The sequence below is a fragment of the Benincasa hispida genome, chromosome 6, assembly GCF_009727055.1.
Source record: "Benincasa hispida cultivar B227 chromosome 6, ASM972705v1, whole genome shotgun sequence".
Classification (NCBI taxonomy): Eukaryota; Viridiplantae; Streptophyta; class Magnoliopsida; order Cucurbitales; family Cucurbitaceae; genus Benincasa; species Benincasa hispida.
In genome coordinates this window covers 7085885-7104968 of record NC_052354.1, presented here as the reverse complement: position 1 = coordinate 7104968, position 19084 = coordinate 7085885, and the positions used below count along the sequence as shown (strand labels likewise).

Sequence of the window (19084 nt, the reverse complement as noted above, 5' to 3'; positions counted from 1 at the left end):
TCTCTTCTTCTGAAAGGAGAAGATGTAAGCTAAGAATTTGAGGGTGTTATTAGTTAATTATTAGTAACCTTTTTCTAATCCAATTTTCCTCATTTTCAAAGATTTTTTTTCTATAATCTCTCCTTCACGATAATAATAATTACTATTATTTTTATAATCCAATTCTGGGAAGTTAATTCTTCAGACAATCCTTAGTAAAGCGAATGGGTTGTGTTTGAGAGTACACCAAAAAAACAATGCTTTCTTATCTGCATGAAGTTTAAGGGTGTTATTATTTGTAATTTTAAAGTTATTTGAAACGTGATGGGTTTGTTTTATTTATTTATTTTTAGTACGATGGGTAGAGAAAATTGAATCACAAACCTCCTGTCATGCTCGCTTTGGCGGCTCGATTCAGTTAATCATATTGAGTTTAGTTGGGCTTTTTCTTTTTTCTTTTTTGAGAAGTAATTTAAATATCCTTTTGATCTGTTTTTGGTTTCAATGTAATATATCGACTAATGATATAGTAGAATTAGGATAAATTAGAGTATCTTGGTCAAATCTTAGTTGATTAGGTTTAGGATTAGTTTCCTTAATTGATTAGGATTAATTTTCTTGATTTATTAGGATTGGGATTAGTTTCTCTGATTAATTAGAATTAGGATTAGTTTGCTTTCCAATTCTCTATACACAGAGGAATTGTGTTCTTGTTTTGATAACTTTTAATTCATAATAAAGATTTTGATTTTATTAATTGGAGACTTCTCTTCTTTTATCTTTTAGGCGACATTAACTATTCTCTTTTGTCAGATTTCATTTTGGTATTTTCATTCTCAATATCTTGTTTCAAGTCATCTGTGACATTAAGATAGTAAAAAAAAAATCTGAATTTTAATTTTGCTTTATGTAGCATTGAAACTAAGCAAGTGCAGGTTTACTAGGTCTTTCTTCAGATTATGAATGAGGTGTGGACATTCTTTTCTGAGTGTTTGGTTTTAAATTACAAAGATAGATATAATTTATTTATTATTATTATGATTATTATTATGTTTTTGGGTGATAATTGAAGGGAACTTTATTGGTTGTTAGAAGAATTATTTATGAATGAAAAGCAATTTTGACCATTTTAAGATCCCTCTCACGGATCTAATTAGTTTCTATATCTGAGAAACTTGAAATTGTTACGAACTTTAACTATCAATTATTTGTACGCTCCTCCGACGCTAAAACTTCAACTATCCAATTGCACATGCATTTCTTCTACATTTGTCGAAACTTTGACTATTCAATTATTCGTGTTTCATCTATGTATCATCCAACAATGGTTTCCACGGGAAAGTTTTGTCTTCAGAAAGATAATCAATTGGTATCTACTCCATATGGTTTGCTTTAATAGTTGCATCTGCCTTCTATTCATATTCAAGAGGGTAAAATATGTTTGGATTCATCATCTAATTCTGATTTAAAGTATCGCGAACAAGAGAGCATTCAGAATTATAGTGACAAATCTAACAAAGACAAGAAAAGAAGCAGTGTATTTACTACATAAATCTCACCAGATAACAATCAGCCAAATATAACAACAATTACACAACCAGTGTGCCTGATAACTCATCAGAGCATTTCATTCAAATACGAAAATCAGTTTCAAAACAGATTTCAAGCAAGTGTAATACAAACAGGTTATCTCAATATCAGAAAAGTTTGTTCAATAAATTTAAGAAACAGAGAAGCTTGTCTAAAAGCAAAAAGGGAATACTACATACACATAGCACATCATATCGCTTTACTAGATTGATAATAATGCAAAATTCCACCCAAATTACTGACAGCCTTGAACCTATCCCATTGGGCACAATGGTCCTACACGGCTACACCTTGCCTTGCCACAGATGCCTGAGATGCAGGTGATTGGAGGAAGATACATAATTAAGAAAGCAAAGGTTAACAATGGAATCTAACGAGGTAGAACAGTAATCAATTGCAATAGCTGCTTATCCAAAGATAAAAAGAAAGAAAAAATGGCAAAATTAAAATACATATTCAAAACGTGCTAAATGTTGTTTGTGAGTGATTGTTAAATGGTTAATCGTTTTTGTTAGGTTCAAATTCATTCAGAAATATGCTTTTAATCATTAATTGATTGACTAGTGATTTTTTTGAACATGACAAAAAGTGGTTTTACCATTTCAAAATCAATGCCATAAAGTGTTTGATGTTGCCAATGACCATTACTGTCAGTCTGTCACTGTTAATGACACACAGAGGATCTAAAGATTTGCATAAGTAAAAGCATAATAAATGATATCCTCGAGAGTGTTCTGTAAGAATAACAAATGACAATTCAATATGTGATGAAGGCTGCCCTTGAGAGTGTCTTTGGCAACCGTCTACTAAAAGTTTTCATGTTTTAAAAGAAAGCATCGCAAAGTATAGAACCAAACATCCAAATAATTTTCCATTCATTCTAAAAGCCATTGCTCGATAAGCACTCCTGAATACATCCTAAGATTCAATATCCTTTTCAATAGGAGAGGAGATTGAGATTCCTGCTTCAGTTTCCAACTACCCCCCTCTCAAGTATGTTTTTCCAACTAAAAAACTACCGACAGTTATAGCATATTTTGCTCCAAGATGAAGTTCTTTTACTTGTGTTGGATTGAAAAAACATAAATCTTCAGAAACTGTAAGGCTATTTATTCAGAAGTTTGGTTAGAAATGAATAGGAGATCGTTATAGGATAAGTTCAAAGTTCGAAGGAAACGAACCCTATAAAGATTTGGGGCGACATTGTTTTGCTATTATTCTCTTGGAGCTTCTTCTCCAAAGAGTTCTCCAACTATCCTCATCCCTCTATTACTTTGAGATGTTGTATTATTTTGACTCCTTTGGAGTTAGATTCTCCCCATATATGTTCCACACTTATAAATGTGAATTTTTCACTCCTGCGGAGTTAGATTTCTCCCCCTTGTATGTTCCATTCTTAAAAATTAATGGTCTAAAAAATATTGTTATTATTAAATCAGAAAGAAGAACAAATATGTGACTGCTGTTTTTGCCAGACTACAAATGAAACTAGTGTGAAACTAGTGGTACCATATTTTCTTTGGTGGTTTGTCATCAAATTTCTACTACAACATGTGCAATAAATTGTTATAAATATTTTATTTTCCAATTCTGAAAAGGAAATGGTAGTAAATGTGTACACAATACCTCTTGCACAAATCATTTACGTATCGTGATCCATTGTAAAACATGAACCACATCAGCACAACCACCAACGTATCTACAATAATATGTGAAGAATTCAAGAGGTTAACAAACAGTAAGAATTGCACGAACTAGATTCAATCTCACAGCAAAAACAATGAAATTCAACTTCTAACTAGACAAAATCCTAAATCTAGTTAACATAAGACACAGACATACCTAACAACCACGATTAAGATTAGACAACATATAACCACTTAACAACCATATCCACATGACAGGACATAACTTGAATAATGGAAAATCCATATTAAGGGGCCATTCAGCCCACCAACTTGAACTTCCACATTTATCAAGTAACTCCATTTTTCCCATCTTTTTCTACTTATCACATTTATCGAGTAACTTTATCTTCCATTTTCAATCTACTTTTTACAATTATCGAGAATTTCCATCTTACAGTTCTACACTCCATACACAAATTTACTAATTCCAGCATATTAATTCTAAACTTATTAACTTCACTCAGTGGGCCAAAAGCCCCCAAAAATCTAAATGCCAACAAAAAACAGTAAATACCACTAACTATTTGCCTGTACAATGATACTGGTATGATCCCTTCAAATCCGAAACTTAAATCTAAATGGGTACTACGCTTGCTTGAAAATGATAAAACAGACCACAGATCCCTTAGGAAATGGGGGGATAGGATAGAGAATAGAGAGCATACTGAAGAGGATACGCTCCCACCAATCCAACATGTACAGCCCAAACGTGACATTGTAAAGGTAGATCTTCCTTTGTATCCAATTCATGGCTATAGAAAACCTAAAAGCAAGAAGCAACCACCCAAGTCAAAATCAATCTAAAATTTCAGGTCGTGGAAGTATGGGAAATGGATGATGCAACAAGAAGTTATGGCAGTTTCACAATCAAACTTCGAAACGTAATGTACAATCAAACTTCAAAAAGTAATGTGTTTATTAATCATGAAGGCCCATATATTTGGCCGCTAAACATAAATACTAGATCACACAGAGACCATATTTTACTGCCAAACTTCTCGATCAAGCTTCACCAAATAGTAAGGAAAGCAAATTTTCACAAGGGAGGTCACAAATTTCCATTTTCGGATTCCTTCAAAGTCAAATTCTAAAAACAATCACAGATCTAAAAACCCATAAACACGAAAACTAATTGGTTAAACAGAACCGGTTCCACAAATGTTCGAAAGAAAAGAAAAGAAAAAAACCCATTTTCCATTGAAGGAAAAGGAATCGAAAAAAAGAGTTTTCATGCGTTTTTTCCCACGTTCGCGGCAGAAGTCAATATAGAAAGGAGAAATGCTCGCTTTTGCTTGAAAAAAAAAGAGGAATCAAGCAGGAAATTATGAATTTTAACAAGAAATTATCACATTGAAGCTGTTTATGTGACCTAATTCGTCTCACCTTTCATGCAACGGATAGAGATGAAATTTGAGGAAGGCTTGATTCGAAGACCTGCCTTGAAGCTTTAGAGGTACAAAAGCTTCTCTCTTTCGTAGAGAAGAATGAAAAGTAATTAAAAATTAGTCTGCCGTATTTAGCTTTCTTCTTTATTACCCTATTTCTTCCATAGAGTTACAAAACTATCCTCCCGGGTGAATCAATATAATTAAAAAATAAAATAAAATAAAATATCATTCATGTAAATATAATACAAGCAATAGAAATGTAAACTTATTTAAAAATCATAAAATATTTATTTACTAATTTAAAGAATTTTTAAAATTTTTTTAGAAATATCTATTGAAATCGAAAATTTACCAATATTTTTATCAAAATTTCCGTAGAATTAAAAGATCGGTATTTCCGTCGACATCGATATTTTAAACATCGATCTCACTAAGGCACATTTGGTAACTATTTTATTTTTTTAAAAAAAATAAAGTCTATTTTCTTTCCATTTATGACAATAATTATTAAGTACAATGGTTGAATTCTTAGTCAAATTTAAAAAAAAAAAAAAAAAAAAAATCAAAAACTACTTTTTTGAGTTTTTAAATTTTGGCTTAATTTTTTAAACCATTGATTAAAAAAATAGATAACAAATGAATAATTTTAAAGGTGGAAGTAATATCTACAATCTTTCATAAATATTTCAAAATCTATTAAATAAGAATCTTTTAAAATGTATTATACAAGCAAAGCCCTACTATAAGTGTAAGGGTAGACAATAAGAACGATGAATTGAGGAAATGTTTAGTTTCGTTTTAGTTCACATACTTTTGATAAAATTTAAGTCCCGGCCATAAAATTAGAATTAGCATTTAGCTAAGTTAACAAAGAAAAAAATAATAAGAGTGCTAATTAATATAGTATTGTTGTAAAAATGATGACCTTCGTTTTTACAGCTAGTTTTTTTTAAGAGTCTTCAGTTAGCATTGGGTACTTGATTGGATTTTGGTACAATTTTTCACCCATAGACTGATGGTCAAATAGAACATTTGAACTAGATATTGGAAGATATGTTGTGCGCTTGTGCACTAGAGTTTTCAGGAAGTTGGGACTCTCACCTGCATTTAATAGAATTCGCATATAATAATAGCTATCAGACTACCATTGACACATTGCCATTTGAGGCCCTATGTGGAAAGAGTTGCAAGTCTCCAGTATGCCGAGGTGAGGTTGGTGAGAGGAAGTTGCTAGGTCCTGAACTAGTGCAGACCAGGAATGAGGCAATATAGAAAATCAGAGCTCGTATGCAAACAGCTCAGAGTAGATAGTAAAGCTATGCCGATGTAAGACGTAAGGAACTGGAATTTGAGACTGGTGTGGAAGTGTTCTTAAAAGTGGCATCAATGAAAGGTATTCTAAGGTTTGGCAAGAAGGGGAAGTTGAGTCCGAGATTCATTGGACCTTTTGAGGTCTTGGAGCGAGTTGGCCCCGTAGCTCACCGTTTGGCATTGCCCCCAACACTGTCTTCAGCTCATAATGTCTTCCATGTTTCGATGCTAAGGAAGTATGTGATAGACCTGTCCCATGTAGTTGACTATGAGCCCTTACAGTTGAATAACGACTGAGCTACGAGGAGAAGCCTATAGAGATCCTCGCCAGAAAGGTAAAAACATTATGCCGCTGGGAAATTGCTTTTGTGAAAGTTTTATGGTAGAATCACCAGTTCAAGGAGACTACCTGGGAGCGATAGGATGAGATGAAGGCTCAGTACCCGGAACTTTTTCAAGAATGAACTTTCGAGGATGAAAGTTCTTTGAGGAGGAAAGAATGTAACACCCCCGAAGTTTTTTTTTTTTTTTCAAGAATGAACTTTCGGGGACGAAAGTTCTTTGAGGAGGGAAGAATGTAACACCCCGCACATTTTTTAGTAATAATGTAATTTCAGTAACTTTATTATTTGGAATTCAGTAATTGTTATTAGTTGGAGGGAATTTTTTAAATTTTGGACTTCAAGTGTAAGTGCGGGAATTTAATTGTTGACGTGAAATTATTCAAATTGAAAATTAATGGCAGAAATTAATTTCCTTTTGAAACGGAAAGGAACTTAATAGTATAAAACGGAAAGGAATTAAATATAATTATATTTATTTCCTTCTTTTGTTTTATTATTATTATTTTATAAAAAGTCAAACCCCACCCCCCTTTTCTTCCTCACGTTCGTGAGCCCGTCTGACGCCGCCTAAAGCCGCCGCGTCAGTTTCTTCTTCATGACCTCCGTCCACCATTGCTCAAGCGTCGTTCGCTTTTGCCATCACTGGATCTATTGATTTGGGTAATATTTTTGCCGTTTGGGTTTGTTTTCGGTTGATTCTTAAATACTCGTTTACTTTTGGCATCAATTGGTTGATACCCATTGTGTTTCAACTTTGGATTCAAGTTTGTGAAGGTATTGAGGTGTTGTTCAGTGAAGTTGGAGTTTGTTTTAGCGAGTTTTGGTAAATTTTATGCTTTGATGACCCTCTTGTGGATTAATTTTGGTTGTTGAGAAATTTTGGTAAAGTCATTTGGAAGTGATTTTTTTTTTGAAGAAGTTACATATGGATAATTTATTTGAGACATTGGTAGTGAAGTATGATTTGATTCAAGTTTTAATCATGTAAGCCTAATTTCAAATTATGATTAGGGGGTTGATTCAAGAATTTCATTCAAGATGAAGAAGAGTTTGGTTTGCTAATTATTTGGGCTTAAAATTGGAGGTTTGGAAGGTGAATTCGAATTGGACCACACCTTAAGTAAGGTTATCTGGAAATATTTTGTAATATTTAGGTGTTTGGATTTTGGCTTTAACTATCGATTTTAAAGCTTGGTTTATGTTTAGACTTGATTAAGAATTCAAGAATTTCACAAAGATTCAATTGTTTTTTTATTCAATCTAATATTAAGGTAAGTAATCTTACTACTGGAACTGCCCACGGGCTAGACATTAGATGTATACTAGCATGTTAAATGAAGGTTATGGCAGAATAACAGCATGAAAGATTGATAGTATAACATGATTAAAATATGTTCTGTTACGAGATCTGAATTATTTATTTATGCACATAGACACTTGAATGCTAGTATGAGATAGTATGTGCTTCCATATGGTTGTATTTGATCGATGATGTTGAGGTACACATGTATGTTGTAGAACCATGATGTTGAGGTATATGTGTATGTTGTAGAGCCATGATGTCGAGGTTTATATGTATGTCATAGATTCGACAACGATGATTATGATGTTGAGACTATGCAAATGTCCTTACCGATTAGTTAAATGCCCATTAGATTTTGTGTTTCCTTCAGGATTCACCAGTTTGTGTTTCCTTCGGGATTCACCAATTTGTGTCTCCTTCGGGATTCACCAGTTTGTGTCTCCTTCGGGTTTCATCAGAGGTAGTGGGCATACTTAATTACAGTAGGATAGGACTCAGTCTCCTTCTTGTTTTATTTGCATATGTGTCCCATGAGGACTAGAGCAGTTTATATGTTTCACCAGAGATGGGCATCTAGAGGACATAGATGCCCAATCTGACTCCAATAGTGGGGTTACTTACTGAGTATTTTATATTCATTCTTTCTCATGTTGTTGTTTCAGGTAAGGGTAGAGATGCACTGGCGATGGACAAACAAAATTCGTGATCGAGCTACTGGGACTAGTTTTTATACTTCTGTATCATGAGATTTAGAGTTCTTTTCATGTTTCTCTTAATTTTTAGTTTTGATGTTTAAAACTTACTTTTAAGAATCGTTTTTTAGACTTATTTATTATCTTTTATGATTTATGGGTACCCTACAATTGATTTAGTATTTGAATTTAATGAAAGTCTTTTGAACTTACCTTATTTAATTAGCATTTGCTTCATCATAACCGAGTGTCGTTTTGAGTTCCATGCATGCATGTATTTAGTAACAGTCTAACTTAAGTCCTAGGGGGTCGAGTCGTTACACTTCAAGATCACGAGTATAGAAAAGCTTTAGTAAAATATGTTTTGTTCCATCTCCTTTAATATATCCTCATTGGATTTGGGATATGCATGTTGTGTTGTCTTCATATAATATTGTTGGAAGATTTTTATTAGAAGACAAGCCACATATTTCACGAATATGTTGAGTTATTGATCTTAGCTATATACATCCTCGACTAGTCTTATGAATGACAACAATTTTAGCAAGATCTGAGTAAATGGTCGATATGGTTTGTTTCATCGATTATCATGATATAACAGTTCCTCCGCATGTGAACAGATAACTGAAGAAACTCTAAAACTAGAGGACCAATGAGCGAAAATGGATCGTTCCAAGCTCCATTGTGAAAGAACGTAAACATTTACAATCATACATAAATAGATTATGCATTAAAGACTAAATTACAGTATGCTTCTTAAATCAAATACGAAGGATCGAGTGACAACACCTTTGAAGAACTCTTTCTTCACGTATTTCCCTCGATCAGTCACCAATGCGTCCAAACAGCACGAACGCAACGATCAACTGGAAAATCCTTGATCACCAGCGAGTAAAACTCGATCCTCGATCCTCGAACAAAACTTGACATAACCACAAGATTACCTTGGTATTCTCGGTGTGAGAATCCATGAGTTGTGGCCTCTGTATGAATGAAGGGAAGGAAGAAGTAAACGATCAAGTAGACGATCGAGTATGCGATGAACAATCGTATAGAAGAAGAAGGTCTATCGTATAAACTTGATACTCGATCGTTTAGTAAAGTGTATTATCGTATAGTAAACTTGACGTTCGATCGTTTAGTCTTTGTAAAACTATCATATAGTAAAACTCCTTTTACTCGATCATGAATTATGTGAGACGATTCAACAACTGAATGATTTGAAAAACTATTTTTTCTTTTCTTTTTATCTCACAGTTACTATAAACCATGTATAACCACCCACTAAGGTCGGTTATTTAGAAAAAGAAATATTAATTATCATATAATTAATAAATTATAAATAAATACAATAACTAACTTATCATATTATATTTACAACTTATAGTTTTAATATTGCATTATATGCATCATATAAACCATAGTTCTTTTCTTATTTTATGGCATTTAATATAAATCATATTTATATTAATTTCTCCAATCTAATCATGGATAAAATACATTATATCAATTATATCATATATAATTGAATTAATTTAATTATACCATATATAATCAAATTCACTCTTATTAATTTGATCATTTCAAACTAACCCAAAAACTGATTTTCAACTTGAATCCATTGAGCTACCAAGAGGACCTTATGAACCTATAGCTTGAAGTTCCAACGGTACGTGAATAATTGAATAAACTCTTTAATCACGATATTCACCATTAGTTAACTACCGGGCACTCCACTAAAGAACGATAGTTGCACTCTTCGCACTATAGACATATTTTTGTGTCCATATAACCAATCAACAGTACGACGACTCTTCACAAACTGCTTGTAAGTACAGTTGGGTCAAATTACCGTTTTTCCCTATAGTTACATCTAATTCCTTAAGTACCACTAATTCCTCTAATGAACAATAAGTCATAGTCCCACTATGAATGAATCCTCTCTTCCCAAGAGAGGGTGTAGCCACTATGTTCAAGACCTAGAATCAGCCCTTAAGGAAGCAATTTATCTACTTACCCCTACATCGGGGAAGGAGTGAATTTCGTCTTATGAAGCTGAGTTTCCAGCTCCCCAATCAGACGAATCCTCAAAATGGTAGGCTTGTTGAGTTGGAAATCTGGCCACTCTCACCCATACAAATCAAAGGATCGTCTTTATGAATAGGAGTTCACAACTCACTCAGGATTCAGGTCATGTCACCTATGGTCATTCTAGTGAAATGTAAGTCTCTATTATCAATGATGTCATACAAAGAGACTAATTATTTTGTGGTCAAGTCTTATACAAACTCTTTTATAGGATACCCCCACTCGCATATCTCCATATGAATGATCAGGATTAAATTATTTGTAGCATTTTACTGAAGGAACTCTTATTCAAGAGTACCTACGAGCGAAAGTAGATCTTTCCAATTCATTTGACAGAATTACCGCATATACATTCAAATATACTTTCATGATGCTAAAGAGATCAAGAAATCATACCAGATGAAGATTTCTTCTTCACAGCGAGTCTGAAGCCCAACCTTCTACCTCAAACAATCACCACTCGGTCAGAAGGAAACAAAGAAGACAACACCACTCAGAGCCCTCAGTATTCTTGGAGTGAGAATCCAAAGTGTGGGATTTGTTCGGATTGGTAGAGGGAAGAAGGAAGAGAGATCGTACACAACGATCAAGCAAGTGGGAGATGTGGTCGTCTATCGCATAGATAAGATGCTTGATCATTTAGATGAAGTATACGATCGTGTAGGAAAAGTAAGCGATCGTCTAAACGATCATGTAGGAAAAGGTAAACGATCGTGTAGGAAAAGGGTGAGCAATCGTCTGAACGATCGCGTAGGAAAAACTAAGCGATCATCTAGTAAATACCAGGAGCTAAACGATCGCTTAGGAAAAAGGTAAACGGTCGTTTAGATAATAGCGCGCGACGGTGTAATCGGTATGCAATCGCTTAGCAATATCATATATGTAAGCGATCGTGCAGTCACTATCGTATAGACACTGATTTTCTAAACGGTGACACTATCTTTTCACAATGTCCGCGCACTCCAAGATCAACACACCATCTGCTATTTATAATGCACTCATCCGTTATTTAGAACAGAAGAGGCACCTTCCCATTTCCTTTATAACCATCTAATGAATGTGATCTTATCATATTCATAACATATAAATTAATATCATATATTAATTATAATATTTTTCTCTACTAGATATAAATCATATTTATATCCAATTTCCTCCAAATTAATGCATCTCATACATAAAGTTAATTATATCATATTTAATTAACTCGTTCAATTATATCATATATAATCGAACTCCCTCTTGTTAATTTGAATATTTCAAATTGACCCAAAAACTGACTCTCAACTTGTATCCAAGCTACCAAGAGGACCTTATGAACCTATGGCTCGAAGCTCCAACGGTACATGAATAACTGATTAAACTCTTTAGTCACGATATCCACCATCCGTTAACTGTTAGACATTCCACTAAAGACCGACAGTTAAACTCTTCTTGCCATAGATATATTTCTATGTCCATTGGATATAACCAATCATCAGTACGATGACCCTTCACAGATGCTCGTAATTACAGCAGGCCAATTTACCATTTTGCCCCTGTAATTACATCTTCCTCTTCTAGTACCATTGATCCATCTAATGACAATACAACATAGTTCTACTATGTGTGAACACCTCTCGGGCCATGAGAAGATGTGTGGCGCCACATCGTTCAAGTCCCGGGATCAGCCCTCAAGAGAAGTCTTAGTCATGAGCGGTGTTATATAACGAGACGTTAACACTTCGTGGTCAGGTCTTATACAAACTTTTTGTACAGGACGCCCCCACTCGTATGTCCCCTACACGAATGATTAGGATCATACTATCTGTGACAAGTCACAACACTTGTGGCCATTCCACAAAGCGTGTCGCATCCGTAGCGTTACCAGGATAAGGTTTCCCTCCTATATCCATATACTACAGACCATTTTGGTTATCACTCAAGACATGATCCATTATATGTCACCACATACATGCTTTAGTTACATACAGATAACTAGGGATATTAAGTTTATTGGTTTGTGGTAAAATAAAAAACATCTAAATGTGCAAAGTCAACTAGTGAAGTAAATATCATTTATATTATACATCACAAGACAAACTATTGGACACGAGACTTTAGGGCACAAACTCCAACATTTACAACACTTGTAACACCTACAAAACGAGTTGTATCCGTTGTGTCACTAGGATAAGGTACCCAACCTTATCAATCTATTACAGACCATTTAGATTATTATTTAAACAAGTTCCATTTGTATGTCTCTACATACTTGTCTAAATTTACATAAAATAACTTTGGATATTAGTTTATTGGATTGAGTAAATGCTTATAAAATAATACTTATTTTATTTATAACAATACGTTTATACAGAGTTTACAAACTACGAGATTACAAGGAGATTTAGGACACCATTCCCAACAATCTCCTACTTGTTCTAAAGCCTAGGGAGACTAATGTACAATAAAAAGACAATAGAAAATCCAGTAAACTAGGGTATACACTATACCCCAGTAACATCTCTCACTTTCCTTAGACAAGGTGCCGCATATCCCATGGGCCCAGACTTTCTAGATGACCCTCGAACACTTTAGCCGTGAGAGCCTTTGTAAACGGATCAGTAACATTGTACTCCAATGCGATCTTTGTGACAATCACATCAATGCGATGCACAATCTACTGGATCAATTGATATTTCTGTTCTATGTGCTTGCCTCTTCAGTGACTCCGAGGTTCCTTAGAATTTGCCACAGCATCACTGTTATCACAATAAAGAGTAATCAGAAAAGACATATTTGGAATAACTTCTAAATCAGTAAGGAACTTCTTAAGCCAAACAACCTTTTATGCTGCTTGTGGTATTCGGCTTCCATAGTGGAGTCCGCAATGTATCCTTGCTTGATGTTTTGCCATACTATAACTTCTCCATTTAGAGTGAACTGACCCTGATGTGGATTTCAGAGAATCTCTATCAGTCTGAAAGTCAGAATTTGTGTATCCTGTAAGGAACATATCCTTATCTCCATACACGAGCATATAGTCCTTTGTTCTTTGAAAATACTCGAGGATCATTTTGACCGTCGTCTAGTGATCTAATCCTGGATTGGACTGATATCAACTGACAATCCCGACTGCATAGTAAATGTCAGGTCTGGTACATAACATTGCATACATAAGGATACCAACAGTCGATGCATAGGGAATTCGTCTAATTTCCTCAACCTCTTGAGATGTATTAGGACACAGTTCCTTAGAGAAAACAATTCCATGCCTGAAAGGTAATAAACTCTTCTTGGAATTCTGCATTGAATATTTGACAAGCATCTTGTCAATGTATGATGCCTGAGACAGACCAACCTTTTGTTCTTACGATCCCTTATGATCTGGATCCCTAAAACAAATTGCGCCTCTCCTAAATATTTCATTTGGAATTGGGCGGCTAGTCAATTCTTAACGTTAGTCAGAAAACCTACATCATTCCCAATGAGTAGGATATCATCCACATACAACACAAGGAAAGCTACTGAGCTGTTGATGATTTTCTTGTAAACATAAAGCTCATCAACATTCTGATCAAAGCCATAAGATTTGATTGTAGTATCAAATCTTATAGTCCAAGATCTAGATGCTTGTTTCAGTTCATAAATGGACCGATTAAGCTTGCAAACTTTTTGCCCTTGATATTGTTCAATGAACTCTTCTGGTTGAACCATGTAAATGGTCTCTTCAAGATTACCATTTAAAAAGATAGTCTTGACGTCTATTTGCCATGTTTCATAGTCATAATATGTGGCTATGGATAGGAGAATCCTGATAGACTTTAACATGACAACAGGTGAGAAAGTTTCTTCATAGTCCACTCCTTCAACTTGGGTATAACCCTTTGCCACAAGTCTAACCTTAAAGATTTGTACCTTTCTATCTACACTTCTTTTCCACTTGTAGATCCATTAACAACCTATAGGTTTTACCCCATCAGGTTGATCTACAAGCTCCCAGACAGAATTGAAGTTCATAGACTCTGTTTCTTGATTCATGGCTTTAATCCATTCATCTTTGTCAACATCTTCCATCGCTTGCTTATAAGACAATGGATCCTCAACTCCATCATCAGATATGATGTTTTGGGCTTCTATTAAACCCATGTAGCGTATAGGTGGGTTCGCAACCCTCCTACTACGTCGAGGCAATCTCAACTCTTGAGATGGTTGACTAGATAAACTGACATCAATAACTCTTGTTGATCTATCGGCCTGTTCAACAACTCTTGTTGAAGTCTCAATAGTCTCATTAGAAATCTCATTTAAAATAAGTTTACTTTGTGACTTATGATCCCTTATGTGGTCTTCTTCCAAGAAGGTAGTATTTGTCGATATAAACACTTTATTTTCACTTGGATCATAGAAGTATCCACCTTTCGTTTCTTCGGGGTAACCTATAAATAGGCATACTTTCGAATGAGGTTCCAACTTTTTAGGGTTAGCCACAAGCATGTAGGTTGGACATCCCCAAATCCTGAAGTGGCGTAAACTACTTTTATGACCTCTCCATAATTCAAAAGGTGTTTCAAATATACTCTTTGAGGGAACATTGTTGTAAATTGCAGTCTCTACTGTATATCCCCAAAACAAGGTTGGAAGATGAGCATAACTCATCATAAACCGAACGATGTCCAACAGAGTTCTGTTTCTCCTTTCTAATACACCATTCTGTTGAGGTGTACCTGTGGCTAAGAGTTGAGACGTGATTTCATGTTCTATCATATAGTTCGGGAATTCTAAGTCCATATACTTTCCACCACGATCAGATCGTAGTGTTTTTATCTTTTTACCTAACAAGTTTTCAACTTCAGTCTTATACTCCTAGAACTTTTTAAGAGCTTCATACTTATGTTGCATTAGGTATAGATATCCAAATCTAGAATCAACTATGAAAGAGATGAAATATTCACACCCACTTCGTGCTCTTACTTTCATCGAACCACAGAGGTCTGAATGTATAAGCTCCAATGTTTCCTTGGCTATATAACCTTTTCCAGTAAAAGGTCGTTTGGTCATTTTGTCTTCAAGGCAAGATTTAGATACTGGTAAAGAGTTTTCTTCTAAACCACTTAGAAGTCCACTTTTCACCAACTTCCCAATCCTATTGAGATTGATGTGATCTAATCTTAGATGCCAAAGATGAACATTTTCTTTAGGAGAAACTTTTGATCTTTTTACAATTGTTGTTGTTTTTAACAATTCAGTATTAAGCAAGGCTTTTATGACTAACGACCTTAGTGTATACAAGTTATTTTCCATTGAACCAAAACCTATCTCCATAGCACTTTTAAAAATAAACACTTTATTCTCAGAGAAGAAGATGGAATAATTTTGTTCAATCAAACAAGAAACTGAAATTAAGTTCCTCTTGATATGAGGAACTACAAGTTATTGTCCAAAAATAACTTAAGCTTGCCTACAGCAACAACTGAAATGGCCTCACTAGTACTGACTCTAAGAGTCAACTCTCCAGCTTCCAATTGTTTTTAGGAACTAAATTCTTGATAAGAAAAATACATGTGGTTAGTAGCCTCTGAATCAATTATCCAGGCAGAATCATCATTCTCCACTAAGCACGTCTCCAAGACAAATAAATCACACTTATCGTCTTTGGAATTCTTTCTTTTCTGGAGAGTAGTGGAATCAATATCAAAACCTATATTATAAACCCCAAGTATCATTTTAGAAGACAATCCTCGTCAATGAAATTCATCAGAGTCAGCAACAATTGTTTTCTCTATATGTCCCTTGACATTTAATAAGGAACTGGAGATTATCTTGGGAACTGACACTACTGGTTTCATTGTCATCAATCCCATTTTGCTTAAAAAGTGAGAACTTACGTTCAAACAATTCTTGTAACGATTCCATGATCTCACGTGCAATGACCATGTTCTAAAAACTTTTGGCCAATGCATCAGGTATGCTAGCCAAAATGTGAAGTTGAGCCTTTGAATTAGCCTTCATCCACACCTCATATGCATTACGAAAAATTTGTGATGCATCAGGGTTTGGGACTTGAGGACAATCCTCAAACATGACTATTTCGAGGCTGTTTACCACGAAAAATATTTTAATAGACTCTTTCCACGTCATGTAATTGTTAGGAATGGTGTCCTAATTCTCCCGGAGTCTCGTTGTTTGTAATTTATACACATTGTTATGAATAAAATAAGAGTTATTTTATCTGACATTTACTCATATTCAATAAACAAAGCTCCATGGTTGTTGTATGTAAACTTAAGCATGTATATGAGATATACAAGTGGATCATGCCTTAAGTGATAACCTAAATAGGTCTGTAGTATAAAGATTAAGAAGGGATACCTGATCTTGGTGAAACTACGGATACGACCCACTTTGTAGAGGTTTGCAAGTATTGTGAACTACTACAGATGGTAGATCCTGACCATTCATGTGGAGACATGTGAGTGAAGGTGTCCTATACAAAGAGTTTGTATAATATTGGACCATGAGATGATTCATTTCTGTATATAACGTCATTGATACTAGAGACTTACATCTCACCTAAACGACCATAAGTGACATGACCTCAATCCTGAGTGTTTTGGGAACTCATGCCTTTGAGGGCGGCGGTCATTTGATTAGTATGGGTGAGAGTGACCAAATTGCCAACTCAACATGCCTATCTTTTTAAGAACTTGTCTGATTTGGGAGCTAGGAACTCAGTTACACAAGATAGAATTCACTCATTCCCCGAAGCAGAAGTAAGTAGATAGATTGCTCCCTTAAAGGCTGATTCCGAGGCTTGAACGTAGTGCTCCCTGAAGGGTTATCGCATTGTTGATTGGTTTATATGGACACATAATATATATGTAGTAAGGAGAGTTTAGTTGTCGGTTTTTAGTGGAGTGCCTGACAGTTAATAGATGGTGGATCCCGTGATTAAAGAGTTTAGTCAATTATTCACGTATCGTTAGAGCTTCGAGCTACAAGTCCATAAGGTCCCCTTGGTAGCTCAATGGATTCAAGTTGAGAATTAGTTATTGGTGTTGATTTGAAATGTTCAAATTGACAAGAGGTAATTCAATTATATATGATATGATCGGTATGGTGTATGAGATACATCAAGTGGAGGATTAATGTAAATCAGATTTACATTAAGAACCATGAAATAGAAAAAGAGTTATGGTTTATATGTTTCATGAGATGAAATATTAAAACTATAGGTTATAAATATAATATGGTAAGTTGGTTATCATGTATATTTATAATGATATTAATTATTGGATAATTATCTCTTTTTCTCTAATGACCAATCGAGTGGAAGGTTATTGGTAGTTTCATGGTAACCGTGAGATAAAAGGAAAAATATTTTCCTAAATTTGGTAAGATTGAGATTTTCTATTCTCGGCAAGTTCTCACGGTACCTGTCAAGTGAATATGATTTACTAAACGATAGTTGAAAAGAGACTAGACGATCGTGGAGTGACTCTACATGATAGATCACTTAGGTGGTCGATAGCTAAACGATCGCAAAGCTTCTTCTAAATGATTGGGCATCGTCTATACGATAGACCTTTGTCATCTCCCACTTGCTCAATCGTTTACACGATTGTTCCTCCGATCGCTTCCTCTAACTAAGACCACACAGAGCCCACACTTCTGGATTCTCACACTGAGAATACCAAGGTAGCCATTGTGGTGGTGTCATACTCAACTCGACATAGTTGAGGTTTTTGGAGGTCGTTTGTTGTGTTGCTGACTTGGAGTCCGAATGAGCATTCATGATCGAGGGAGTTTGAAGATGGGTCTTCAAAGGTATGTGAATTCTTCCCTTGATCTTCTTAAAAGCATGTTGTGTTTCATATTGTGCATGACTGCTTTGTTTTTGTTTCTTGATTGCAATTATTAATGTTCATATAAGAATGAAAGTTGGAACGATCATTCCGCTACTCCTCATGTCAAATTTTCTTCAATTGGTATCAGAGTCAGGTTGTTCTGATATTCCAAATTTCACTTATGTTTTGAACTTCTTTTACAGTCATGGTGGATTTTCTGCATTACGTTTAATTGTTAAATGCGTTTGTGGATGGAGTTGATGAATGTTTACGGGTTAATTGCCTTTGTTTAAAGTTTTCTTTAAATTACAAAAGTGTTAATTTGTAAGAGCCCCTGTGTTTTTGGGCATAATTAACATGTAATCGAGTACGTAATTCAAAGTGTTTGAGTTTTTCGAGTCATTCGTGATGAAGTTTTGAAGCATAGAGTTGTGGTTCTCAGTGAAGAAGAAGACCAATAGTTTGTCGTGTTGTATAGCCTCAGGTAAACGATCGTTGGGATTTAACTAAGCGATTGTGTAGATTTTTCTATACAATGATGTAGTATTTACTAAACGATCGTTTAGCTAATGCTAAATAATGGGGTAAATCGTTTACTCTATCGAATAGCGTTGGTTGCCCGATTACGTAGATGCTGGAGGTAGACGATCGAATGGGAGCATTTGATGCTCATCGTTTAGAAAAAGACGTGTACTAAATGATCGTGTAGTTAGCATGCTCATCACATAGTTACTGACTACAAGATCACCCCGTATACGATACAAAGGCACTCGCTCAGCGATCGTTTAGACGATGGTGCTTCACCACATCGTTGTCGTTTAGACAATCATATAAGGCTTGCATTACGAAGCGCGCTGCACCATCACATACCTCAT

At 34.9% G+C, this 19084-nt stretch overlaps 1 protein-coding gene across 1 annotated transcript; it reads right to left on the bottom strand.

Moving 5' to 3' along the window:
* Positions 1 to 1559: 1559 nt before the first annotated feature.
* LOC120079682 lies at positions 1560 to 4796 on the bottom strand. The gene is made up of 4 exons (XM_039033984.1): positions 4641 to 4796; positions 3923 to 4020; positions 3196 to 3268; positions 1560 to 1878 (listed from the first exon to the last, which is right to left on the bottom strand). The coding sequence occupies exons 2-4, from the start codon at positions 4005 to 4007 to the stop codon at positions 1854 to 1856; spliced, it is 183 nt and encodes a 60-aa protein (XP_038889912.1). The 5' UTR covers positions 4008 to 4020; positions 4641 to 4796; the 3' UTR covers positions 1560 to 1853.
* Between the last annotated feature and the right edge of the window lie 14288 nt (positions 4797 to 19084).